The sequence below is a fragment of the Pan paniscus genome, chromosome 2 (assembly GCF_029289425.2).
Source record: "Pan paniscus chromosome 2, NHGRI_mPanPan1-v2.0_pri, whole genome shotgun sequence".
NCBI classification, from domain to species: Eukaryota; Metazoa; Chordata; class Mammalia; order Primates; family Hominidae; genus Pan; species Pan paniscus.
This window is the reverse complement of record NC_085926.1, coordinates 181,697,647-181,725,278: the sequence shown is the minus strand read 5'-3', so window position 1 is coordinate 181,725,278 and position 27,632 is coordinate 181,697,647. Positions and strand designations below refer to the sequence as shown.

The following is a 27,632-nucleotide window of genomic DNA, read 5'->3' as shown; positions in this document are numbered from 1 at the left end:
TCTTGATATCACCCCCTTTTCAGATACATTATTTGCAAATACTTCCATTCTATGATTTATTTCTGCTTTTTTACTCTTTTGACAAATGTATCTTTTGATACACAAAAGTTTTTAAGTTTGATGTAGTCCCAGTTGTCTATTTTTTCTTTTGTTGCCTGTGCCTTTGGTGTCATAGCCAAGAAATCATTACCAAGTCCAGTGTCATGAGGCTTTTCTTCTGTTTTCTTCTAGGAGTTTTATAGTTGAGGGTCTAACATTTAGGTCTTTAATCCATTTTGAGTTACTTTTTGTATATTGGTATAAGATAAAGATCTAGCTGCTGTGTTTTGCATGTGGGTATCCAGTTTTCCCTTTGTTTTCTTTTTGAAGAACTATCAAATTGTTTTCCATAGGTAGCTACACCATTTTCCACTCCTTCAAGTAGTGTGAGGATTCCATCTGTTATTGCCTGTCTTTTCTATCAGCAACTACAATTTTTTTTGTATTTTTAATTGTAAAATATATATAACATAAAATTTACCATTATAGACATTTTTTAGTGCACACTTTAGTTGCTTTAAGTACATTCACAGTGTTGTAGGTTGGGCATGGGGGCTCATGCCTGTAATCCCAGCACTTTGGGAGGCGGAGGTGGGAGGATTGGCTGAGGCCAGGAGTTTCACACAGTGTTGTATAACCATCACTACTATCTATTTCCAGGACTTTTTCATTATCCCAAACAGAAACACTGAAGCTGTTAAACAATAGCTCCCTATTACCCCCTCCCCTCAGCCACTAGTAACCGCATTCTACTTTCTGTCTCTGTGAGTTTGTCTATTCTAGATCCTTCATGTAAGTGGAACCATAATTTTTTTTCTTTTTGGTCCAGCTTCTTTTGCGTAGCATAGCGTTTTAATGGTTCGTTGATATTGTAGCATGATGAAAATTTCCTTTGTAAAGCTCAAATATTCCATTCTATGTATTTACCACATTTTGGTTATCCATTCATCTGTTGATGGATATTTGGGTTGTCTCCATCTCTTGGTTATTGTGACTAATGCTGTGATGTACAAAGGTTCTGACATCCCCACATCCTTGGCAATACTGTTTTTAATTTTTTTGAGACACAGTCTCACTCTGTCACTCAGGCTGGAGTGCAGTTGTATGAACATGGCTCACTACAACCTCAACCTGGTCTCAAACAACCCTCCTTCCACAGCCTCTTGAGTAGCTGGGACCATAGGCACGCGCCACCACACCTGGCTAATTTTTTAATTTTCTGTAGAGATGAGGTCTTGCCAAGTTGCCCAGGCTGCTTTCGAACTCCTGGGCTCAAATAATCCTCCTGCCCCGGCCTCCCAAAGTGCTGGGATTACAGGTGTGAGCCACTGTGCCTGGCCTATTTTCCTTTTTTTTAAATGTGATAATAGCCATCGTAATGGGTATAATTTTGATTTCCATTTTACTATTGACTAGTAATGGTGAGCATCTTTTCATGTGCTTATTGAGTATTTGTATTTCTTCTCTGGAGAACTGTCTATTTACTTCCTTTCCCATTTTTACATTGGGTTGTTGAGTTTTATATATTCTGGATATTAATCCCTTATTGGATATGATTTGCACATTTTCTCCCATTTTGTTGCCTTTATAATACCCATCCTGGTGAGTGTGAAGGGGTGTATCACTGTGGTTTTGATTTGCCTTTCCTTAATGACTAATGAACATCATTTCATGTCTTATTGTATATTTATTCTTCTTCGGAGAAATGCCTTTTTTTCCAAAACTTTTGCCCATTTAAAAATAGCTATTTGTCTTTTTATTGAGTTGTAAAAGTTATTTATATATTCTGGATACTAGACCCTTATTAAGAGATATGATTCACAAATATTTTTCCCATTCTGTGAGTTGTCTGATCACTTTCTTCACAGTGTTTTCTGAAGCATAAACATTCTAATTTTGCTGAAGTTCATTTTATCTATTTTTTTCTTTTGTTGCTTGTACTTTTAAGTGTCATGTCAAGGAAACCGTGACCTAATTCAAAGTCACAAAGATGTGTACCTATGTTTTCTTCTAAGAGCTTTAAAATTTTAGCTCTTAAATTTAGGCATTTGATTAATTCGGAGTTAATGTTTGTATTTGAGATTTGAGATAGGGGTCCAAACTCATTCTGTACTTATGGATATCCACTTGTCTGAGCACCATTTTTTGACAAGACTATTCTTTCCCCTAGTGAATTGTTTTGGAACCTTAGTCAAAAATCAGGTGACCGTAATCTTATGGGTGTATTTCTGGACTGTCAATTCTGTCCATTGATCTATATATCTGACCTTATTCTAATACTACATTGTCTTTATTCCTGTAGGTTTGTGTTGTAAATTCTGAAACTATGAATTGTGAGTCTTCCAACTGTTAATATGAAATATTACATTGATTTTTCATATGTTGAACCAAGCTGGCATTCCTGTGACAAATTCCACTTGGTTATGATTTATAATCCTTTTTATATATGGCTGGATTTGGTTTGCCAATATTTTCTTGAGGATTTTTGCATCTCTTTTCATAAAGGAATATTGATAGTTTTTTGTGATGTCTTTGGTTTTGATACAGAGGTGATAGTGGCTACATGGAATGTTCCTTCCTCTTCTATTTTTTGAAAGAGTTTGAGAAGGATTGGTGTTAATTCTCTTTTATATTTGGTAGAATTTCCCAGTTGTAGTAAGTTGAATAGTGTGCTTCCCCAAAATCTGTGTCCACGTAGAACCACAGAATGTTACTTTACTTGAAATAGGGTCTTTGCAGATTTGATTAGTTACAGAGAGATCATATTACATTAGGATGTACCTTAAATCCATTGACTCATGTCCTTATAAGAAGAAGAGAGGACAAAGAAAGATACAGAAAACAAGACCAAAGAGATGGTGGCAGAGATTGGAGTGATGCACCTGTAAGCCAAACAATGCCAAGAATTGTCGAGAGCCACCAGAAGCTAGGAAGAGGGGAGGAAGGACACTTCCCTAGACCCTTCAAAAGGAAGCATGGCCCTGCTGACACTTTACACCTTGATTTCTGACTTCTAGCTTCCAGAACTGGAAGAGAATAGATTTTTGTTTTAAGCCACCAAGTTTGTGTTACAACAGCTGTAGGAAACTCAAATACTAGTGAAGCCAATGAGAAACATAGGCACCTAACACCTTAATCTGGCTCTGGGGTTTTCTTTCTGGTAAGTTTTTTGAATTACTAATTCAGTCTCTTTACTTACTCTTGGTCTGTTCAGATTTTCTATTTCTTTGAGTCAATTTTAGTAGTTTGTGTCTTTCTAGGAATTTTAAATTTCATCTAAGTTATTCTCATTTGTTGGTATATAATTGTTCATTGTATTTTGTAGTAATTCTGATTTCTATAAGGTTGGTAGTAACATTCTGCTTTCATTCCTGATTTTAGTAATTTGTTTTTCTTTTTCTTTTTCTTTTTTTTAGCAAATCTCAGACCTGTATGAGATGACTTTCATAATTTGAGTCTTTTTTTCTTTGTCACTGTAGCTAAAAGTTTGTCAATTTTATTGTTCATTTCAAACAAATCCAACTTTTGGATTTGTTAATTTTTCTGTTATTTTTCTATTCATTTACGTATGTTCTTCATTCTTTCCTTCTGCTTGCTTTGGTTTTGGTTTGCTCTTCTCTTTACACATTCTTAAGGTGAAAAGTTAGATTATTGAGTTGAGATCTCTTTTTTTAATGTCGGCCTTCATAGCACCACTTTTGTTGCCTCCTATAAATTTTGGTATATTGTATTTTTGTTTTCATTCATCTGAGTTTCCTAGTTGTCCTCGTGATTTCTTCTTTGAACCATTGGTTATTTAGGAGTTTGTTAATTTCCATATACTGGTGAATTTTCTGAATTTATTTCTGTATTGATTTGTAATTTCATTCCACGTGATCAGAGGACATAGTTTGTATAATTTTAGTGTTTTAGTTTAAGTTTATTGAGAGTTGTTTTGTGACTGAACATATCCTGGAATGTGCTGCATGTGCACTTGAGAAGAATGTATATTCTGTTTTTGTTGGGTGGTGTGTTCTATAGATGTCTGTTAGGTCTAGTCGTTTTATAGAGCTGCTGAAGTCTTCTGCTTCCTTGCTGATCATTTGATTATTCTCTCCATTATTGTAAATAGAGTTCTGAAGTCTCCAGCTATTATTGTTGAGTTATTTATTCCTTTAGTTCTGTCCATTTTTCTTCATTTTTGAGATTCTTTTGTTAGGTACGTATGTTTCTAATTGCTATTTCTTGATGGATTGACCTTTTCATCATTGTATAATATCCTCCTTTTTCTCCAGCAATGAATTTTGTCTTAAGGTCTATTTTGTCTTACTATGCATGTGGCCTTGTAGAGTCCAGGAATATGTTAGAGGTTTTCAGAGTTTCTATGGAAATCTTATTCCCCTGCTTTTCCTCATAAGATTTTTGATTAGTCTCTTATTTGCCCCCAAGTGTCATCCATCATCTCAGGCAGCCTCAAACTTAAAACACTTACCTGTCGTTGTTTTTGACAAATGCCCTCTGTGAAAAGTTTTGTACTTGGGGAGCTCCCAGTCAGGTTAAACAGACAGCCTTGAAAGTGGGTTTTGCATGGAATCAATAGCCAGGTCAAATAATGACAATTCTTTGGGAATGAGGCTTTGAAAGAGCTCCAGCTCCATTCTACCAGCTACCTCGGTTTTCAAGACTACCTTGTAACTAGAGAGTGGGGGATTGGACTAGGCCAAGTTAAAATGCTGCAAAGCTTTGGGAGGCCGACGCGGGCAGATCACGAGGTCAGGAGATTGAGACCATCCTGGCTGACATGGTGAAACCCGGTCTCTACTAAAAATACAAAAAATTAGCTGGGCGTGGTAGCGGGCACCTGTAGTCCCAGCTACTCAGGAGGCTGAGGCAGGAGAATGGTGTGAACCCGGGAGGCAGAGCTTGCAGTGAGCGGAGATTGCGCCACTGCACTCCAGCCTGGGAGACAGCGAGACTCCGTCTCAAAAAAGAAGAAAATAAATAAACAAACAAAAAACGCTGGAAAACTAGGTGTTTTGAGATTCAGCTGTTTTTCTTAAGTAAATACACCCTGGTTTGGTATAAGCCTTTGATTAGTTTCCAGAGTTCTGGAAAAGTTGATTCTGACATTTTTTGCCAGTTCTTTCATTGCTCTTATGAAGGAGAGTTTTCAGAGCTCCTTACTTTGTTATTTTTCACTGACATAGTCCAGTGCGTTACACAGGTGTGAGGGTAGGCACTAGGACAGCAGCGCCTTCCTGAATCAGTAGTGCCAAGCTTGTCCAAGAGTTACCGAGTCAGGAAGAAGCAGGTGACATCCCTCCTAAGTGGAGATATACAAAACTTAAGCTCTTCTATTTCTCAAAGGAAAAGGAGAGAGGAGGAAACCATTATTCTTTGATCATTTGCATGCTAGGTGCATGTACTATCTTATTTAAGCCTCACTACAACCTTTATGAGGTAGGAGGTATTGTCCTCATTTTACAAATGAGGGAATAAAGTGCCACAGGCCACAAAACTGCTAAGTGACATACTTAGGATTCAGACTTGAAAAGGCCATTCTCTTTTCACCATGTTTTCCATTTGTTGGTTCGTCGCTGTGTGACTGCTACATTTCATCATGTTTTCTCATTTCATCATCACTCAGCCCTTTTTTTTCCTTTTTATTTATTTATTTTTTTTGAGACAGGGTCTCCCTCTGTTGCCCAGACTGGAGTACAGTGGCGCAATTTTGGCTCGCTGCAGACTTGACCTCCTGGGCTCAAGCAATCCTCCCACCTTAGCCTCCCAAATAGCTAGGACCCAAGCATGTGCCACCATGCCCAGCTGATTTTGTTCATTTTTTTGTAAAGAGGAGGTCTCACTATGTTGCCCAGGCTGGTCTCAAATTTCTAGGCTCAAGGGATGGATCCTCCTGCCTGGACCTCCCAAAGTGCTAGGATTATAGGCGTGAGCCACCACACCCGGCCCATTCAACCCTTTCAGGTAGATTTTATTATTATCATTTTACAGAAGAGGAAACAAGCTGAGCGGTTAGGCCTCTTCCCCAGGTTATAATGTAAGTAGGACAGAGTCACTTCTGCTGGACTCCTTCACCCATACTTTTAGCCAAAATGCAGTACTGCCTCAGTAGGCCTAGGATTGCCACACATCCTCTCATGCTCATCCACTTCTGGGGACCAGCATATGCTGTTTCCCAGCAAGGAAGCCGTTTTTATGTGGTGTCTGAAGTCCTAGAGTGACCAAGGTCAAAATAAATCCTCCTGGCTACCCACGTCTTGATGTATAGTAGAAAGAGCACTAGATTAGGAATTCTGGCTTGGCCACTGAATTTGGCCCTCTGACAACTTGTACCTTTTAGAGCCTGTTTTTCTCATCTATAATTGGCCTTCAGAATAGGGTTTACAAAGAAGAAAGTATGTGCATTTCACTTTTCTTATTTCTTTTAAATTTGTTAAGTGTCTTACGATGAATTTATAGTGGTTCACGTACATAATTTGTTAATCTGTATACATATATGGGACGTGTCTGTTACTAATGGATGGTGTTTACTAATGCGGTGCCCCATGAAAGCAGTTTGGTGACCGCTGGCTTATGAAGTCAGGGATTTTGGCTACAGTCTGTTTCAGTGCCAGTACTCATAATTTATCAGAAAAGCTTCTTGCGTTTGGATTGAAAACTTAGCAGTGTTAACTCTTTGTCTACTGTTAACCTCAATGTCTTTGGTTATCTTCCCCCCTGCTTTTTTTTTTTGAGACAGAGTTTCCCTCTTGTTGCCCAGGCTGGAGTGCAATGGCGTGATCTCGGCTCACCTCAACCTCCGCCTCCTGGGTTCAAGTGATTCTCCTGCCTCAGCCTCCTGAGTAACCGGGACTACAGGCATGCACCACCACGCCCAGCTAATTTTGTATTTTTAGTAGAGACGAGGTTTCTTCATGTTGGTCAGGCTGGTCTCGAACTCCTGACCTCAGGTGATCCATCCGCCTCAGCCTCCCAAAGTACTGCTGGGATTACAGGCGTGAGCCACCGCACCCGGCCTTTATCTTTCATTTTTTTTCATGTATTTTCCTTTATTGTAATCACTTTATCCAGAAACATATCCTCGTCTTGACAGTGCTGTGGTGCCTGTGGTTTCCAGAAGCTGGGTGTGCTGTGTGTCCGTGGTTTGAGGAAGTTGCCCATGGAACTGACAGAGGAAGCAGAGTAGTCGTTGCCATTTTTCAGCCTAGTAGGCAGGATCAGGGACCCCATCTTGCTCTCTTTGCCTTGAACCACAATTAGAGTAAAACACCAAAGCCCTGACTGATCATGATCATAGCAATCCGATCTTTATGATCATGGCCAGACCATTCTCAGGTCGTCTTTACCCTAAGATATCAATCACTGGGTATGACAACCTAGACCTAAGGGTGCACTCTGGGTAGTAAAGATGATTAACTCTCCCAAAGGAAACTAAGGAATCCTGGGCAACACAAATCACTGCTCTCTTCCTATAGGATAAACCTCCCAAGACTCCAGTCCCTGTGAGGAGGCTCTGCCCGCCTGCCCTTCCCAGGGTTCCAGGCTCCACAATGGGAGGTGTACACAGTGCTCTTCGCTCTTCATTGCCTTGTGTATGATCCCTTTTCCCATCTTTGCATAAATGCTGTCCCTCTCACCATCTTTGAAAGAGTTCTGGGTAATTATTTACCAAAGGTGGTATAATGCTGTCACAGTCCCCGCTAGTGAGACATCTGATACAACTGATGGAATCAGTTCAACAAAATGCAGTAAAATTTTATTTAATGTACTATGGAGAAAGAAAAAATGCTACCAGTTATAAGATGCATCCTGATTTCAGATACTAAAATGGAAAAAATGTCTTAAGATCTGTGAAAAATGTAGCTTCCTTTCCCACCTCTCAAGTGGGAGAGCAAAAACTGGACAGACTAGAAATGCCAGGGGCTAGCTGAGAACCTTACAGAATGAGCAACTGCGGAAGCCACAGGTAACACTGAGATGTAGCAGCTGCCAGGGACAAGACAAAGAATATTTTCTAAAGTAAATCCTCTTACCAGTATGTTATTCAAATCAGTCCTTATTGGCATTGAAGAAGGTGAAAGTGCTACTTGCCTGTTGCCTACAGAGACTGGAGGAATGACAAATGTTTAAATTATTTTAATTCAACAAGTAGATGAATACCTGCTATGTGAAGGAGTTGTGGCAATTCATAAAATCAATATATTTTTTGAAGTTTGTAGTTTTCAATAATAACTTAATTTCTTATCTAAAATGTAACAAGTTAATTATATTATCGAACAAACCTCAATTTCATAGTAGTACTAACAACATCAACACTTACAGAAAAAGGAAAGTCAGCCAACTCCCACATGTAAACAGACTTTAGAAGCAGTTGCAGAGGTTTTCTAAATTATCCCTGAATTCCTATCACATGAGTATTTTTCTCAGACATGTTGACCTTCACCTACACAGATGACTCCCATGTGTTTCCATAAGCCGGCAGTAAGTTTAAGAAGCATACCATGCCCTGAGGAAAAAGAAGTAACGTTAGCTCTTCTACTCTTGGCCAAAGAACCTAATTCTGTATATTACTTCTGTCTTTGGTTTGGCTATTATAGACAATAAATTATTGATCTGATTATAATTGAGAAAAGTAAGCTGTTCTGAAGAAGTAAAATATGGATCTAGGGAAAGGAAGTTAGCTCCCAGAGCATTTACAATTTCCCAGGAATTCTGTGACTTTACCAACCCTAGGCAGTGCTGATACTTTAAAAAGCATTCATTTCACTTGCTTTTTTTTAGCTCACCCCCTATCCCCCAGGTATACAGTACTCTTACATAATTGTGGAAGAATCTTACAAGGGGGTAATGTAGATCAGACTTTCTTGCTTTCATTTTTAACCTCCCTAAATTATAAATATTTATTTTGTAGGTATTATAGCTGCAAATGTCCTTGTATTCTGTTTATGGAGAGTACCTTCTCTGCAGCGGACAATGATCAGATATTTCACATCGAATCCAGCCTCAAGTAAGTCTAACTTGTGTGAATTTATTTTAAGGTAGAAATAATATGAAAGAAATATGCTTTAGTTAATGGAAGTGCTGTAAAAAAGACGAGTTACCTATCAATAGCTACAAGCAAAATGCAGAGGATAGGCTGTAAGCTCCTTCACTGAGGACAGGGACCTCACCTCTCTTTTTCTTTTTCTTTGTTTTTTTTGAGACGGAGTCTTCCTCTGTTGCCCAGGCTGGAGTGCAGTGGTGCAGTCTTGGCTCACTACAACCTCCACCTCCCAGGTTCAAGTGATTCTCCTGCCTCAGCCTCCCTAGTAGCTAGGATTACAGGTGCCCGCCACCACACCCAGCTAGTTTTTGTATTTTTAATAGAGACAGGGTTTCACCGTGTTGGATAGGCTGTTCTCGAACACCTGACCTCAGGTGATCTGCCTGGCTCGGCTGGAGTGCAGTGGCGTGCTCTCAGCTCACTGCAAGCTCCACCTCCCGGGTTCATGCCATTCTCCTGCCTCAGCCTCCTGAGTAGCTGGGACTACAGGTGCCCGCCACCACGCCCGGCTAATTTTTTTGTATTTTTAGTAGAGACGGGGTTTCACCATGTTAGCCAGGATGGTCTCGATCTCCTGACCTCGTGATCCGCCCGCCTCAGCCTCCCAAAGTGCTGAGATTACAGGCGTGAGCCACTGCGCCCGGCCAATTTACTTTTTATTTTATTTTATTTTATTTTTGAGATAGGGTCTTGCTCTGTTGCCCAGGCTAGAGTGCAGTGATACGATCTTGGCTCACTGCAACCTCTGCTTCTCAGGCTCAAGTGATCCTCCCACCTCAGCCCCCAGGAGCTGGGACTACAGGTGCATGCCACCATGCCCAGCTAATTTTTTTTGTTTTTAGTGCAGATGAGGTCTTGCCATGTTGCCCAGACTGCTTATTTTTTTCTAATCAACTTTTGCCATAAGGACAAGTTGCTTTCATTGAACTGAGAGTTTTTATTGGTTGCTTACTAAGTAGAAAAGAGATTTATTAAGACAGCTTTTTGTCACTTTTAAAAATGATGTCTTAAGCTGGGCATAGTGACTCACATCTATAATCCCAGCACTTGGGGAGGCTGAGGCAGGTGAACTGCTTGAGCTCAGGAGTTCGAGACCAGCCTGGGAAACATGGTGAAACCCCATCTCTACTAAAAATACAAAAATTAGTTGGGCATGGGGTATGTACCTGTGGTCCCAGCTACTCAGGAGGCTGAGGTGGGAGGATCACTTGAGCCCAGGAAGTTGAGGCTGCAGTGAGCCAAGATCGTGCCACTGCACTCCAGCCTGGGGCGACAGAGCAAGATTCTCTCCAAAAAAAAAAAAAAAAAAGTCTTAAAAATAGCTGTTTTTGTTTTCCATGTTTAATTTGTTTCATAAATTTTTTTTTTTTTTTTTTTTTGAGATAGAGTCTCGCTCTATGGCCCAGGCTGGAGTGCAGTGGCTCAATCTTGGCTCACTGCAAACTCTACCTCCTGGGTCCAAGTGATTCTCCCGCCTCAGCCTCCCGAGTAGCAGGAATTACAAACGTGCGCCACCACACCTGGCTAATTTTTATATTTTTAATAGAGATGGGGTTTGACTATGTTGGCCAGGCTGGTCTTGAACTCCCGACTTAGTGATCCGCCTGCCTTGGCCTCCCAAAGTGCTGGGATTACAGGCGTGAGCCACTGCGTCCGGCCTAATTTTAAAAGTTTTAAATGGATAATTTTTATTGGCTGTGTGTTTCATGATTACCAGACTATGTTTCTCTCTCTTGTAGAGGTCCTTTGTTCTCCAATGTTGCTGTCAACATTCAGTCATTTCTCCTTATTTCACATGGCAGCAAATATGTATGTTTTGTGGAGCTTCTCTTCCAGCATAGTGAACATTCTGGGTCAAGAGCAGTTCATGGCAGTGTACCTATCTGCAGGTAATATGCTTTAATCTCGGGGCCTTTGAGAGTATAAGCACTCTAAGCTATCTGCAAAACGGACAAAGGGAATGGTTACTGCCATATTCTACACGTAGTGAGTGCTCAGAACATATTTGTTTCTCACAGTGTATGTAGAGAAGGGAGCCACAGATTGGTGGAGATGTTGCCTTTTCTGTTCATTTTGCTGATTTCCTCTTACATATGAATTATGTGGGTATGTTTAATTTTAAGTTAGGATAAACAGGAGTTAAGTAAGGGTTAGTGTAGAATTTAAGCACGTCATTTTTGTAATCTCATCGGGCCTTGATTTCATTAGTTTAGGCCCTCCATTTTATAGATAGTGGTTCCCAGACCTCCCGGCTGCCTCAATCTCCTGGGTCTTTGTTAAATAACCTTAAGCAAGCTCATTTCCCCCAGTGTGTTCAGTTCACAGAAAGCTTTAAATCAGAGCTATACAATATGATTGTCAAGAGTGAGTTTGTTCTGTCTTCTTTGCAAGAATGTAGCACAGAACCACTCCCTAGCCATGGTCTTGAAGATGGTATCGTTTCTTATTTCAGTTAGGAAATTCTCATGCATGAATCCAGGTCCCTAGATGCTGCTAACGTGACAGTTGGTCAAATTTTACTTACCTCTCTGTTTGTAAAATGTACTTACTTAATACAATATAAAAATTAATTTCTAAAATCTCTACATTTAGAAACAGTATATCTGGCAGTTGTGCTGTGATGTAGTGAAAAACACTGAGCTTGGCGATAGACCCAGGTTCAGATCCTATTTCTACTACCAGCTGAGTGATGTTGCAAAAATGACTAAACCTCATGATACTTACCTCCTCATGACAAGGGGTTAAAGAAAGGACTAAATAAAAGCATCTACCACAAGCCCCAGAGTAGATGCTTAATTAGTGTTCATCGAATACTTATGTGTATCTAGTCCTTCAAAAAAAGAAGCTGAGCATTGTGTTTGGCTTGTAAGATAAGTGTATAGTTCTTTCCCAAGCGCTAGCTATGTTGTAGTTACAGAGGGTCTGTTTCAGATACATTAATTCCTGCTCCATAGGAGGTTTTTAAAAATGAGCCACGTTGACTCAAATGGCACTGAAGCCAAAGAGACTTACGGGATCATCCAGTCTGTTGTCCCACCCCAGATATTCTGATTTCGTGTGTCTGGAGTACAGCCAGAGAATATACTCTTGGGAATGAGTCTTCATGTTATAGTTGAGGAAGATGGTAACTGTGAAGTAGAGTGAATGACTGTGTCGCTCAGCAGATCATGCGGCAGGTCAGACTTTTCATCCCCTGTAAAGTTGCTGAAATGATAGGCAGGAGAAGTATTCATGCCTGTACCCTCACAGTGATCCAGATTGAAACCCGACACTGTTTATCTGTGTAGAAATCAGAAATGAAAACCATTTTCATGGCTGGATGTGGTGCCGCACGCCTGTAATCCCAGCTACTCAGGAGGCTGGGGGACAAGAATAACTTGAACCCGGTAGGCAGAGGTTGCAGTGAGCCAAAATTGTACCACTGCACTTCAGCAGCCGGGGCGAAAGAGTGAAACTCTGTCTCAAAAAAAAAAAAAAAAGAAAAAAAAAAGTAAACCATTTTTATACCTCACTTAAATTATTGTAATGTGACTTGTTTTTCAGGTGTTATTTCCAATTTTGTCAGTTACGTGGGTAAAGTTGCCACAGGAAGATATGGACCATCACTTGGTGCAGTAAGTATTTCTATTGTAAATTTTTTTTAATTTAATTTTTAAATTTACTTTGAAATAAGTTTAGACTTAGAAGAATGTTGTAAAATTGATAAGAGGTTCTCATATACCCTTCACCCTACTGTAAACTAACATCGAAACCAAGAAATTAACATTGAAACAATACAGTTGACTAATTTAGAATTTATACATTTGTAAAGCTTTGTAAATGTCCGGCTGTAGCTTTTAACCATTGGTCATATATATATGTTTACCAGAGCAGAGTATATCTCAGAACAGTAAGTGTGCAATCCTTGTAAACCAGAGAGCCTAATCCAGTATTGGAAGATTCTAATTATAGATTTGAATCTGGTACTTTATCCTCCTATTTAGTCGATATTGGAGTGCCTACTAGGTGCTATGCTAGAGCCTGGGGATACAGCCGGTGAGCAAGATGATCACGATTATTTGTGTTGGTTTTAGAAAGTGGGGAACAACAACAACAAAAAAGGCTTCTGCCCTCAGAGCTCTTCTATTCTGGCTGCTTAAAAAAAATTTTCTTAGGCTGGATGCAGTGGTTTACACCTGTAATCCCAGCACTTTGGGAGGCCAAGGTGAGAGGATGAGCCCAAGAATTCGAAACCAGCCTGGGTAACATACCAAGATCCTATCTGTACAAAAAAATTTAAAAAATTAACTGGGGGTGGTGGCTTATGCCGGTAGTCTCAGCTACTCAGGAGGCTGAGGAAGGAGGATAGCTTGAGCCTAGGAGGTTGAGGCTGCGGTGAGCTGTGATTGTACCACTGCACCCCAGCCTGGGTGACATAGCAAGACCCTGTCTCAAAAAAAAAATTTTTTTTTAAGTGTGTTTTGAGGCTGGGTGCAGTGGCTCACACCTGTAATCCCAGCACTTTGGGAGGCTGAGGTGGGCAGCTCACTTGAGGTCAGGAGTTCAAGACCAGCCTGGTCAACATGGTGAAACCCCGTCCCTCCTGAAAATACAATAATTAGCCAGGTGTGGTTGTGCATGCTTGTAATCCCAGCTACTCGGGAGGCTGAGGCAGGAGAATTACTTGAACCCAGCGGGTAGAGGTTGCAGTGAGCTGAGATTGCACCACTGCACTCCAGCCTGGGTGACAGAACAAGACCCTGTCTCACAGAACAAGACCCTGTCTCAAAGAAAAAAAATTTTTTTTAAGTGTCTTTTGAGTTTAATGGCAGATTTCTGGGCACATGGAAATCTTTATGTAATATTTCCTTACACATTCAGTTTGTACATATTTAAATACTAATTCATTTAAATGCATTCAAATAGGGAATTTCCTATTTAAAGGAACTCTAAAAAGGTTCAATTTTGAAAAGAATTCTTATGTAAAATAACCATTCCCTAATTTGTATGTTCCCCAAATTTGTTTACACTTAATTTTCCTAGTGAGGCCCGTATTCTGTCCTATGACTACATGCTTTCTTAAGCCCCCTTTTTTTCCTTCGTGGAATGTTTATTTTCTTTATAAAATTTCGCTCTGATATAATTTATATATTTCGAATCATATTGTCTACCTCATTCAATAGCTAAGCACCTAATATATGAAGGCAGTGAAGACCACTAGGATGAATCAGAGACTCAGAATTCGAATTTAGCTGGGGAGAAAACATACACACATCTAATACACACTGAAAGGAATGAGGATTCTCTAGAGGACTTTGGGGGCTCTAAGAGTGAAGAGACCTTTCTAATTAGCTGAAAGGACCTGCGAGGGCATTTTGATGTGCTCTTGGACAGCTGTTGTCCTCATCTTATAGATAAGAAACTGGAGTGCAAAATTAATGAAGTATGGCAATAAGGTATTTGGAGTTAGAGTGGGGGTGAATCCTGGTTCTGCTATTTATGTGTGATTTCTAGGACATATTACTGAACTCTGAATTTCAGTTTCCCTATATAAAATGGGGATCACACCATCTGTTTCTGAGGCATAAAGCAAGTACATTTAGAGTGCTTAGCACAATAAGAAGCACATGGTAAGAAATGTGGACATGGTAGTTCCTGTTCAGTCATCAACATCCTATAGCGCCACGGTAGGATAACATTATCCCAAATATCTTAATGAATCTGGGATTAAAATTCAAGGAAATTAAATCACCAGCTATAATGGCATTTTTAATGAGAAATCTGGGGAAAAAACACCATTAACAAAGTTGTGTTGTTACAAAATGTAAAGCGTTAGTGCTCTTGGTTTAGTGAGATGTTATAAGATGCAGGGGACAGCCAGGCACAGTGGCTCACGCCTGTAGGCCCAACACTTGGGAGCCACGGCAGGAAGATCACTTGAGCCCAGGAGGTTTGAGACCAGCCTGGGCAACATAGTGAGATCCCATCTCTACAAAAAATTTCAAAATTAAGCCGGGCATGGTGGCATGCACCTGTAATCCTACCTACTCAGGAGAGGTGGGAGGGTGGGAGGAATGCCTGAGCCTAGGAGGGTGAGGCTGCTGTGAGCCATGAGCATGCCACTGTGCTCCAACCTGGGCAACATAGCGAGACCCCATCTCAAAAAAAAAAAAGTTGAATGGGACTGTTAAAATATGTTTGTAAATTACTGTATTGGTACTATCCTGGGTAATCTTTAAACGTTTCTGTAGAGACAGGGTCTCCCTATGTTGCCAAGGCTGGTCTCAAACTCCTGGGCTCAAGTGATCCTCCTACCTGGGCCTCCCAAAGTATTGGGATTACTGGTGTGAGCCACTACACCCGGCCAATTGTCTTTTCTTATTCAAGTTGAGATTTTTCTGGTTCTTGATATGATGAGTGATTTTTCAGTTGAAGCCTGATCATTTTGGATATGATGAGACTTTGGATCTTACTGAAATCTACTGTTTCAGTAGTCTTCCTCTGACACTGTTCTCATGAGGAGAGGGGGTGCCGTGACTCATTACTGCTGGGTGTAGGAGTAGACGTCCAGGTTCCTCACTCAGCCGCCTTTGCCTCCTGAGTGATAGGGGCTCTTGTCACTGCAGGGCAGGGATGGGAGCTGAGGGCGTGCGGGCTACCTAGTGTGCCTCTGCTAATGTCGCTGTGGCGAGGAGGAGCAAGGGTGCTTCTTTCCACTGACACCGCCTGTTAGGCGTATTGGGATGCCTCATTACAGTGTGGCAAGGGTGGAAGTCTAGGCTCTGCTCAGCCTTTGCTGGGCACCCGTTTCTCTAAATATTGTCTAAAAGGTCTCTTTTGCTAGGCTATCTTTTTTTGGTCCTTGACTAGAGAGAACATGTTGAGAGATGATCGATATGAGGCCAAAAGAAAGCCCAGGGAACTCACCACCACAACATTCATTGAATCTCAGGCTTCCTAGCTGGTCTGCTTTCCTCTCTCTTCCTTTCAGAGTCCTCTTACATTTGTTTCATATGTAACACCCAGGGTCTTTAGCTGTACTTAGCTTTTGTAAGCAGAGGGAGCAGATTCACTTAAATTATAATACCAAAAAAAGTTAAAAAACATAAGTATGATAGATTTGAAGATTATATAGATACAGAAAAATGTTTATGAGCCCAGGCGCAGTGGCTCACAACTGTAATCCCAGCACTTTGGGAGGCCGAGGTGGGTGGATCACTTGAGGCCAGGAGTTCGAAACCAGCCTGGCCAACATGATGGAACCCCATCTCTACTAAAAATACAAAAATTAGCTGGGCATGGTGGTGTGTACCTGTAGTCCCAGCTACTTGGCAGACTGAGGTGTGAGAATTAACTTGAACCTGGGAGGCGGAGGTTGCAGTGAGATCGTGCCACCGCACTCCAGTTTGGGCAACAGCGAGACTCTGTCTCAAAAAATATATATATGTTTATGAAATAAGTAAAAAAAATCAGATGTGCATATTGATTACAGGTATATAACCAGTACATAAAAATATTGATGGAGAACAAAAGACCTTCACCTCTGCCCATGGACCCACACCTCTTAGGTCTGTTGGATCATGACTCACTGTACTTAAACTGTGTATGAATGTGAGCGTTTTCTGAGAAGAGAAGGGTTCATTTTCATTAAATTCTTCTTTCTGACTCGAAAAAGTGAAAAAAGTCTCTCTGCATGGGAGTAAGCCCAAATATTTGTCAAAAAACAAGTTGTGATTTATTCAGACATATAAATATTTAAATTTATATAAAAGCCACATTGAGAAAATTCTAGAAGGATGATGGAACTGCATATGTAATAATTACAATAAGTTATAATCACAAAAAAACCAGCGTTCCATGGAATTGTACAGATAATGACAATTTTTTTTAACAGATGGAGAATAATCATCTATGGAATAGTAGTTTAGAAGAACTTCATAGAATTTTTTTTTTTTTTTTTTTGGAGATGGAGTTTCGTTCTTGTTGCCCAGGCTGGAGTGCAAAGGTGCGATCTCGGCTCACTACAACCTCTGCCTCCCAAGTTCAAGCGATTCTCCTGCCTCAACCTTCTGAGTAGCTGGGATTACAGGCATGCACCACCATGCCCAGCTAATTTTGTATTTTTAGCAGAGACTGGGTTTCTTCATGTTGGTCAGGCTGGTCTTGAACTCCCAACCTCAGGTGATCTGCCCGCCTCAGCCTCCCAAAGTGCTGGGATTACAGGTGTAAGCGACTGTGCCTGGCAGAACTTCATAGAATTTTAATGCTCTTTCATATCAACTAATCAAATTATATTTGCTTCATTTTGGGGAAACGTGTAATTTTGATTTGTTTTGGGGTTTTTTTGAGACAAAGTGTCACTCTGTCGCCGAGGCTGGAGTACAGTGGCTCAATCTTGGCTCACCACAACCTCAGCCTTCCGAGTAGCTGGGACTACAGGCGCCCACCACCATGTCTGGCTAATTTTTGTGTTTTTAGTAGAGACGGGGTTTCACCATGTTGGCTAGGCTGGTCTTGAACTCCTGACCTCAGGTGATCCACCTGCCTCGGCCCCTCAAAGTGCTGGGATTACAGGCGTGAGCCACCGTGCCCAGCTACAATTATAGTCTCTTGCACAGAAGCCAGCTTGGTCAAAATTCAGGTCTTCTTGGGTTCTCCTTTTGAGGAGTGTTCATGCTGTCCTTCCATCTTGCAGTTACCCTGACTTCTAAGAATGCAACCCGAGCTTGTTTCCCTGTTGAGGCCACTTGGCAGTTATATGAGGGACTGGGGACATCTGAGATCTCTGGGACTCATAATAATTTTCTTTAAAGTTTTAGTAATTCCCCAAATGTAAGATAATCTTGTATTCTGAAGCAACCCGTCACATAGAAGACATTAAGAAAACATTGATTAAGAGAGGTAGATGCTATTTTCCAGAAACAACCGTTTTTATATGAAAAGGTAGGAACCTTTCTTTTTAATGATAGGGGCTTCTTTCAAAAGTTATTTTGCTCTTAGGTGTCTTTTTTTTTTTTAAACATCTCATTCATAAATAATTAAAAACTTATGGAAAGTTGCAGGAAATAGTACAGAGGACTCCCATAGAGTCTTTTTTGTTTGTTTGTTTTGTTTTGTTTTGAGACAGAGTCTCGCTGTTTTACCCAGGCTGGAGTGCAGTGGGACAATCTCGGCTCACTGCAACCTCTGCCTCCCGGGTTCAAGCAATTCTCGGGCCTTAGCATCCTAAGTAGCTGGGATTATAAGCATCCGCCACCACGCCCAGCTAATTTATTTTTATTTTTATTTTTAGTAGAGATGGGGTTTTACCACGTTGGTCAGGCTGGTCTCAAACTCCCGACCTCAGGTGATCCACCTGCCTCAGCCTCCAAAAGTGCTGGGATTATAGGCGTGAGCCACTGCACCCAGCCCCATGTAGTCTTTTTAAAAAGCAGGCAACTAAGGTTTACTAGTTAACATGCAAAAAACTGCACGTATTTAAAGTTTGGTAAGCTTTGACATGTAGACACCCATGAAACCATCACCACACTCAAGATCATGAACACATTCATCCCAAAAGCTTCCTAGTGGTCACTCCTTCCTGCCCCTCCTCTACCCCTGGCGACAACTTACCTACTTCTAGTAAAGATAAATTAGTTTGCAAATGGAACCGTACAGCATATACTACTATTTGTTGTTGTCCTGGCCTCATTTACTCTGTATAATTACTTTGAGACTCATCCATGTTCTGTGTATCAGTTTATTCCTTTATTATTTTTGAGACAGGGTCTTACTCTGTTGCCCAGGCAGGAGTGCACTGGTGCAATCATAGCTCACTGTAACCTTGACCTCCTGGGCTCAAGGGATCCTCATGCCTCACAATGTGCTGGAATTACAGGCGTGAGCCACCACACTGGCAATGTTTTGTTTCTTTATGAAGATGAATAAAGATTTCACATGAATTTTTTAAGATGAAACATGCTTCATGCATGCAGGTTTCTTTGGGCGTATTCATGCTCACTCCCTCTGGTTGGAGCTTTGTCAGAGAAGTGTGAGCAGTTCTTTCCTAGGCCGTAGGTGAAAGATGCGCATGACACGCTTAGCACTGTCCTTGCAGTTCATGAGGCACATACATCTTACTGCCCCGTAGTAAAAATTCAGTCTTTCCAAGCGATTACTGTGTGAAGGACATTTAGTTCCTTCACCTATTATTGGGGACCTAAGTAACTGAAAGCTTTTAAGCTTTGTGCTCACCTAGAAATGTGCAGCATGTAAACTTTCTAGAAAATGTGCAGCATGTAAACTTTCTAGAAAATGTGCTGCTCTTTAGACCTTGTAGCCACTAAGCAGTTGCATATTGAGTTTCCCATTCTCCCTGCTGTGTTACTTTGCAGTCTGGTGCCATCATGACAGTCCTCGCAGCTGTCTGCACTAAGATCCCAGAAGGGAGGCTTGCCATTATTTTCCTTCCGATGTTCACGTTCACAGCAGGGAATGTAAGTATTTTTATGAAGTGCAGTTCTGGGGATAGTGGTGATGTTTTTATGTTGAGTGGGTTCTTGCCCTTAAGTTAGAAATGTCAGTGCTGGAGGAATCAAAGTTGTGCTGCTTGTTTCTCGCTGCCTTTCAGGCCCTGAAAGCCATTATCGCCATGGATACAGCAGGAATGATCCTGGGATGGAAATTTTTTGATCATGCGGCACATCTTGGGGGAGCTCTTTTTGGAATGTAAGTTTGAGTGTAATTGATTGCTAAACTGCTTCCTTGGGTCATGCCCTCCTCCTACCCCAGCCTCACCCCTACCCCCCATCCCCATGGCAGAGACATTGAACTATGCAACGGAAGCAGAAGCAGGTGGGCTTGGGAGGGTGAGGAAACCTCAACATGGCTTGCTTTGGGTTTACCCAGCATACCTGGCTCATTGTATAGACAGTCTGTGCCTTTACCCTACGCTTAACCTTAAGTTGCCCCAACTCTTGGCCTGTTATTCCCAGCCCCCTCTTAGAAGACTGCAGCCTGGCCCCCAGTCTGTGCTGACATCGTCTTTTTCCCCTTCAGACTTTCCTGCCCTCCTCTCCCCTGCCTGGCGTCCCACCCTGCTACCCCGACCTCTGTCTCGCCAGTGCTGTTTAGACATGCTGAGTTGGCGGAGCCATTACTCTGTATGACTGGAGTAGAGGCCGGTGACTGCAAACCAATGTGGACCACTTACTGAGTACCCGCTGTATGCAGGCACCAAGCTAGTTCCCTTATGTTATACTATTACTACTCCCATTTTACTGATGGGAAACTGAGGCTCAGACATCATCTTCCCCAGGCCAAACAGCTCTTCAATAGCAGAGCAGAGCTGTAAACCCACCTCTATAAGCCCTTTCCACCCCCACCACACCATATGGAATTGGTTGCTAAACTGCTTCCTTGGGTCACAGCAAATGGCATTGTGGCTACAAGACCTTCCACGTGTGCTTCAGACAATGGGGTTTTGCCTAGACTAGTGCTTAGTAGCAACTGTATCACGGAAACATGGTCAGGACTCTTGGCGTCCATCTGACCGTGGGAGACCCTTCAGCATGAGTCTGTTGAGCTGGATCCCCTCGGGGCCTGTCTTTTCTTACATAAATGTTGCCTTTTGCCCTTACTTGGTTTTTATTTTGTTCCGCGACAATGGAAAACTTAATTTTTTTTTTTTTATTAAAAAGAAAAATCTATTCTGGCCAGGTGCAGTGGCTCACGCCTGTAATCCCAGCACTTTGGGAGGCCAAGGCGGGCAGATCACAAGGTCAGGAGATCGAGACCATCCTGGCTAACACAGTGAAACCCCGTCTCTACTAAAAATACAAAAAAATTAGCCGGGCGTGGTGGCGGGCGCCTGTAGTCCCAGCTACTCGGGAGGCTGAGGTAGGAGAATGGTGTGAACCCAGAAGGCAGAGCTTGTAGTGAGCCGAGATCGCGCCACTGCACTCCAGCCTGGGCGACAAAGTGAGACTCTGTCTCAAAAAAAAAAAAAAAAAAGAAAGAAAAATCTATTCTAAGTGAAGCAGTTTTTCCCAGTAGGTGGCAGAACTAAATGCCATTATGCCATTTATAATTTTAAGTGATTAAAGAGGAGTAGTATGTAGTATATGCAAGGTCTAGCTCTAACAGCAGTGCAGTATAAATAGTAGAAACTGACCTGATATTACAGTATGAGAAACATGAAGGGGTTCTGTTTTGTGAGCTCTAAATTTATCTTCCATGTATACTTCAAGGCTCTTCTCCCCAGTAGATTTTTATTCATCTGAACTATAATTAGGTGGCCTTTTTCCATTCTGAAAATAATTGGATCAAATGCATTTTAAAGTCCAGGGTCTGAAAGGTGGAGGAATCCTTTCTCTTTACTGTTTCTAATTTAAACTCCTTTTCATTTACTAGATCTCAGTCATGTCCAGAATTCGTCTTCTCTAAAAGCTTTAATCTAGATTTAGAAATCTAAAATCTTTTATTTATTTATTTTTCATTGAAGTGCCCTGATTTTGTTGGTGTTAAAGACTCCATTAGTATCCACTTATACATTTCCCTGACTTTGCCTCTGACCAAACCTTACAGTATTCACATTGTACTGTTGCAATAATAATAGCTAACATATTAATACACTGAATATTTGCTGTGTGCCTAAGCTAAGGATTTAATTCTCTTAAAATCCTGTGAGGTATTTTATTTTACAGAAAAAGAAACTGCTTAAAGAAAGTAACTTATCCAGGTCACACAAGTAAGAATTGCAGAGCTGGAGTTTCAGATGAGGGCTGGCTTGCGCTGCCGCTACAGAAAAGAGTGCCCTAGAAATCGGTCATCTTGCATTTCCCGATTTTAGTTTAGCCAAATGAAAAATTCCTTTTGGATTTATGAGTATAATCAGACAGTATACCTGTGAAATTAAAGTATTTGACTCTTTGCTTGAAATGAGTAGGTTAAAAAGATTTGGGTGGCCAGGGGCAGTGGCTCACGCCTGTAATCCCAGCACTTTGGGAGGCTGAGGCAAGTAGATCACTTGAGGTCAGGAGTTCGAGACCAGCCTGACCAACATGGGGAAACCTCGTCTCTACTAAAAATACAAAAATTAGCCAGGCGTGGTGGTGCATGCCTGTAATCCCAGCTACTTGGAGGCTGAGGCAGGAGAATCACTTGAAGCCAGGAGGCGGAGGTTACAGTGAGCTGAGATCACGCCACTGCACTCCAGCCTGGGCAACAGAGCACGACTCTGTCTAACAACAAAAAAGATTTGGGAAAACACTTTATTAATGAAGAGTTCCTGACAAAGTGATTTTTTTGGGGAGAATTTTTATAATTGCATTTGAATATTAGGGTACTCCTTTTTCTCTCATTCTAAATTCACCAGAGACTTAAGCATAGAGAATTTTTATTACATGCCTATTAATGTGTATAATCAGATTTTAACTATATTTAGTGAATATTAAGATTCAGGTACAAATCAAGCCCTTTATAATTAAACATACACATTCAGAACATTTTTAAAATATTAAAACATTAAACTGCTCTTCTCATCCACTCCAAGTCAAATAGCATTTTTTCAGTCAGGTGTCTGGGAGCTCGATGCAAGATAACAAAATCTGCTCTCTGCCTCAGGGAACATGAAATCTGTTTGGGGAAGCCAGAGCAAAAATAAAGGTTTCAGTAGCAAGCTCTCACTAACTGCCCCTGGAAATCCACCCCACGTCCTCCAGGAAGCCTTTCTCTACCCGCAGTGCCCTCGGGAGCTTCTCCAAGGCAGGCCCTTCCCAGAGCGCAGTGTGCTCCCCAGCTCACAGGAGATGCTCCCTACACGCTGCAGGAAAGTCCAGTGCCTGCAGCACAGGCTTCAGCAGCAGTCTCGGGTTCTAGTCTCAGTCTGCTGATTCCTAGTTGTGGAACCTGAGCAGGCGAAGTTACTAAACCTCTGTGTGTGTCAGCCTCCCAGGCTCGTTGCTTCAGGCCTCAGTTAGGCTGTGTGAACAGGAGAGTGGGGATGGGAACTAGGTATCTTAAAGCGGGGCAGAGTTTGGATGAGCCGGCCACCCTTCGTATAGTTAGGAGGAAGATGACGGGAGGCATGCAAGCTGGGATAGCCATCCTGAGTCAGTGCTAATTGTGACACTTCAGAACATCGAGTCAGTCTGACCTGTGAGTGAGCTTTCATTGACCACTTAGAAACTATTAGCACCTTGGACAAACTACTTTCTTTCAGACCTGGTTGCTTCATGTCTGCGATGGGAAAACTGATACTTAACTTGCAGATAGTGGTGAATCAGAAGTAGTATATGTGAAGTACTCACACTGCAGAGCATTCAGCCATCGTCCCTTCCTACTTCTCCCTGTTACATATTGTAATATGAAAGCTAAACCATTTCTCGATGTGAGTCAGTTTTAATCGGCTACATAGTGGCATTCGATTTTAAAAATGTCAACTTGGGATCTGTCACCATGCTACTTACCATTTGTATGTCACACTGTTTGAATGTCGGACCTGGTTTGTTTGTTTTTCTCCAGATGGTATGTTACTTACGGTCATGAACTGATTTGGAAGAACAGGGAGCCGCTAGTGAAAATCTGGCATGAAATAAGGACTAATGGCCCCAAAAAAGGAGGTGGCTCTAAGTAAAACTGGGATTGGACAGTAGTGGTGCATCTGGTCCGTGCCGCCTGAGAGCCCCAGGAGACATCGGCTAGAGTGACCATGGCTATGCTCCCGTCTGGAAGATGCCAGCATCTGGCCTCCCACTGTTTTCAGCTGTGTCCCCCAGTCCGTGTCTTTTTAGAATGTGAATGATGATAAAGTTGTGAAATAAAGGTTTCTATCTAGTTTGTAAGCAGATGTGTGTGTTCTCTCTTTAAGGGGCTGACACGGCTCTGGCATTTTGCTTTGGTTGTTGCATTGACATCATTTGAGCCAGGACCTGGGGAGAGTGCACCCTGAGAGGCCTGATCAGAACATGAAGGTGCTGGTTGCCTGTCTTTGGACCCTCCAGCGCCTCTGCTTAGCCTTCACTCTTCCTTGCCCTCCCCCTTCCCTGCGTTGGCTGCACATAAAAGTCAAGAGTATCCCCTCTCCAGCATGATCTGAAATAACAGCTGCAGTATTTTCTCAATTTTCAGGAAAGGTAGTGTTTTCTGGCAGTGAGTGGCATATACAAAAAGCTATTTTCAGGTTTTGCTTTCTAGGTTCAATTTGTAGATAAATTAAGAGGTAGAAAGAAGTGATTTGGGTAAATTCAGACTTGAATCTGAGCCGAATTTTATCTTCTGTTTGAAAGTGTATGTTCTAATTGAAGCGTCTCACTGAAATAGCAGATAGTGGCTGTCGTCGTCACAGCCTCACTGTTGTGGAATTCATGTTACCCTCGTGATTGAGAATGACATCTAGGAAATGCAGTTTGAGAGTTTGTTCTTCTTGAAGTGATTTACAGGAGAATTTTTAGTCTTTTGATGGCCTCAAAATGTTATACCAAGTCTTGCAGCTTTGTCCTGGGAGGATCGAAGGCCCTGATTTCAGCCTCCTGTGGCCGATCGGACTCAGGTTGTGCGCCGTGGGGGATGGGAATGGCGGCTTTGGAAAAGGAGTGGGAGTGGTGCCCACCTCACCAGGCAGGTGAGAACTGCATGGCAGCACCCGCCCAGCACATAGAAATTGTCCAGTGTTTGGCAGTCCTTCATATCCTTCTTCCATCAGGCTGGACTTGTTTCTACTATGATTTACAGTTACTCTTCCCAGGCACAGGGTTCTGTTCTAAACTCGTATCACTTCTAGGGGAGAGAGTTATCTTAGCCATCATTTTGCCAGCGAGGAAACGGCACACGTGGTGTAGGGGCACTGCCCAAGGTCACAATGCTTTGCTCTGACATCTGCTAACAACTCTGCAACACAGATGAGGCAAGATGCGTTTTCCAGAGATGGGATAGGAGGCTGAGTTCATAGGGACATTCCCTCTAGAGCCCAACATTAATTCACATCGTGCTTTGGGCAGACCAGGCAGAGGCAATGAAGACATCTCTGTGTCCCTGCTTTGTGACTGGGAAAAAGTTAGAAGTCCCTGTAGCACCTCCTGGTCCCTAAAACCCCTCAATGCTGGAGCCTCTGTGCGTGGCCTGGGGAGGCCAGAACCTGGCTGTGGCCGGAGAAGCCTTGCTGTCCACAGCCCCCGCCTGATTGCCCACGAGGGTGCTTCACTTTCTCCTCTTGGCTTCTCTGGGGACCCGTGATCACTGCCTTCAAGGCCATGCCCTCCCTGGCCCGTGGGCCTCTTGGGCTGTGCCGCCTCCACCGGCATCTGAAGTGTGGGGTACCTAGGAACATGCCGTGGCTGCCATCTCCCTCATTCCATACACTTCTTGAGTGGGTGCACTTCCTGAAGCCTCAGTTATCTGTGAGGATTCTGAGCTCCAGACCCACAGAATCTCTCTGTACTCTTAGTAAATGTGTCTACTGCAACACACGCATGGTTCCAGGCGCTGGGACCACCCCCCGCCCTGCACAGGCCCCTCAAATAGCACTCGGCTTAAGGAGTGACACGAGCAATCGGTGAAGTCTGAAACCCGGAGCCATTCGAGATCTCCCTCTCTTGCCTCTTATTTCTAGAATCCAGCCCCTCAGCCCTCCCAGTGCCTGTGACTCCGTGATGGTCCTCACTTCTTAGTCCCTGGACTGTTGAGCCTGTTCTTCCAGCTGGTCTCCAAAGCAACCCTGTGCTTCTCCATATGCCTGCCAGAGTGCTAAAAACACGTCTGTCATTCCTTTGTTGTCACCTGTGAAAAACTTTTATTTATTTGAGACAGGGTCTCTCTCTCTCTCTCTCGTCCAGGCTGGAGTTCAGTGGTGCAATCATAGCTCACTGTAGCCTTGAAGTCCTGGGCTCAAGCCTCAGCCTCCAAGTAGCTGGCACTACAGGCACACACTACGACGCCTGGCTAATTTTTAAAAGTTTTTTGTAGAGACAGGGTCTCACTGTGTTGCCCAGGCAGGTCTCAAACTCCTGGGCTCAAGCAGTCCTCTTGCCTCAGCCTCCCAAAGTGCTGGGATTCCACACATGAGCCACCTGCACCCGGCCATATGAAAAGCTAAAATTCCTTAGTGTGGCCACCAAGACCCTCCATGGTCTGCTACCTCAGCTGAACCCTCCTCCCCTGTGACCTACATTCCCACCTGGCCCAACCACCCTCCCTCACAACAGGTGGCGAGTCCAGCTTTCCCCAGCCTGCCTCCCTCTCATGCTGACCTGGCTTTGTCAGTTCAATTACACTTACTTCCGTCCCTCACTACCACACTAAACCTCCTGAAGGCACCCGGAATTATTCCTAGCACATAGCAAGTGCTCTTTGACTGTTGTTTGATCAATGAAGTAATAAAAAGAGAGCTGTTCTCTTTTCCTGCGAGATGGAGAATTTTAGTCCCAACCGTCATCTGCCAGGCTGGCTAACCCAGGGCCGTGGCGGACAGTCCACAAAGAGTTCACTCTGACCCGGCGCCTGTGTGTCATTTTCCAGGATCTCCCCCTACACGTGGCGCCTCGCCTGCTGCCTGCTGGGACATGGCCTGGCCTGCTCAGCTGACCTGCTGCCACTTCTAGGCAGCCGTCATGTCACTTTGCTACAACTTCAAGCTAAGACAGGCAATGTTTTGGGAGATGAATCTGTTTTCTGACTGACCAGGGATGTGCTGCAGTCCCCTTCCAGGCGCAGACTGGATACCTTCCAAGTACAACCTTGAAATGGAGCTCTGGGTAATTAATGCTGTCTCAGTAGTGTTATTAGTAATTGGTCTGCAGTGTATACCGAGAGCATGTGTCAAATATTCAGAAAGGCGTTTGTGGGTGGTCAGGGAGTTGTTTGAGACGGTGTCCTGCATTGAACAGACCTGCCTTTACGCTGGAGGATCCCTCAACAGCTCTGCCTGAAAACAGCCACGCATGCACAGGAGGAAAGGAACTTGATAGCTTAGTGGCCAGTTCTGTGGCCGCTTTATCAAACTAAAGCCTTTGCAAATGGCCATGCTTTAAAATTAGGAATTTCAGAACCCAGGGAAAGGTCGATTGGTGGCCAATGCCAATTCTAATGAAAAGTGGATTGGTTGTCACAAATGTAGACTAGCATCCTAAAGGCAAATAGGCGGCGATTCACAGGCTGACTGAAACACGTGTTGTCCGGGAAGCAGGGCCCCGAGTCTTCTCTGACACCCTCATTGCTGCACCTGCCCCTGTGCCCGCGGAGTCCCTGCGGTGCAGCCTGGCACAAATGCAGCAGTCGCCGGGCGTCCCGAGGCCACATGGAGAACCTCCCGGCTGGCGGACTGCTCCCAGCTGCGACCATCCGGCCCTTGGCCTCTGCGAAGCCGGGGCCATTTATAAGATGACACTGAGGGAACTTTGGATTCAATTCTGAGGCATTCTTCGAGATGGACACTTGTAAATGACTGCAGGCGGTTTCCGGTGCCCCCTGGCGACGGTGCAGCCTTTCCCCCATCCGCGCTCCCTCCAGCTCCAGCCGTGCGCAGCCGGCCCCGGCCAAGTGGGGCTGCCGCCGAGTGCGCCCCCTCCCGGGACGCCCACCCTCGTGCCGGGGGGCG

General features: G+C 43.0%; 1 protein-coding gene across 4 annotated transcripts in view; it reads left to right on the top strand.

Moving 5' to 3' along the window:
• The window catches only part of PARL (presenilin associated rhomboid like), a 59,614-nt gene extending 31,987 nt beyond the window's left edge, over positions 1 to 27,627 (top strand). The window contains exons 5-10 of one of the 4 annotated variants that reach the window (XM_034957796.3): positions 8,951 to 9,046; positions 10,822 to 10,971; positions 12,626 to 12,696; positions 19,435 to 19,536; positions 19,671 to 19,768; positions 26,555 to 27,623. In XM_034957796.3, coding sequence (XP_034813687.1) covers positions 8,951 to 9,046; positions 10,822 to 10,971; positions 12,626 to 12,696; positions 19,435 to 19,536; positions 19,671 to 19,768; positions 26,555 to 26,711 — 674 coding nt within the window. In that variant the 3' untranslated portion in view covers positions 26,712 to 27,623. Of the gene's footprint in view, positions 1 to 8,950; positions 9,047 to 10,821; positions 10,972 to 12,625; positions 12,697 to 19,434; positions 19,537 to 19,670; positions 19,769 to 23,563; positions 23,884 to 26,554 lie in introns of those variants that run through there. The other 3 variants (XM_034957797.2, XM_034957798.3, XM_034957799.3) reach the window with 3 other exon arrangements.
• The last annotated feature ends 5 nt before the right edge of the window (positions 27,628 to 27,632 follow it).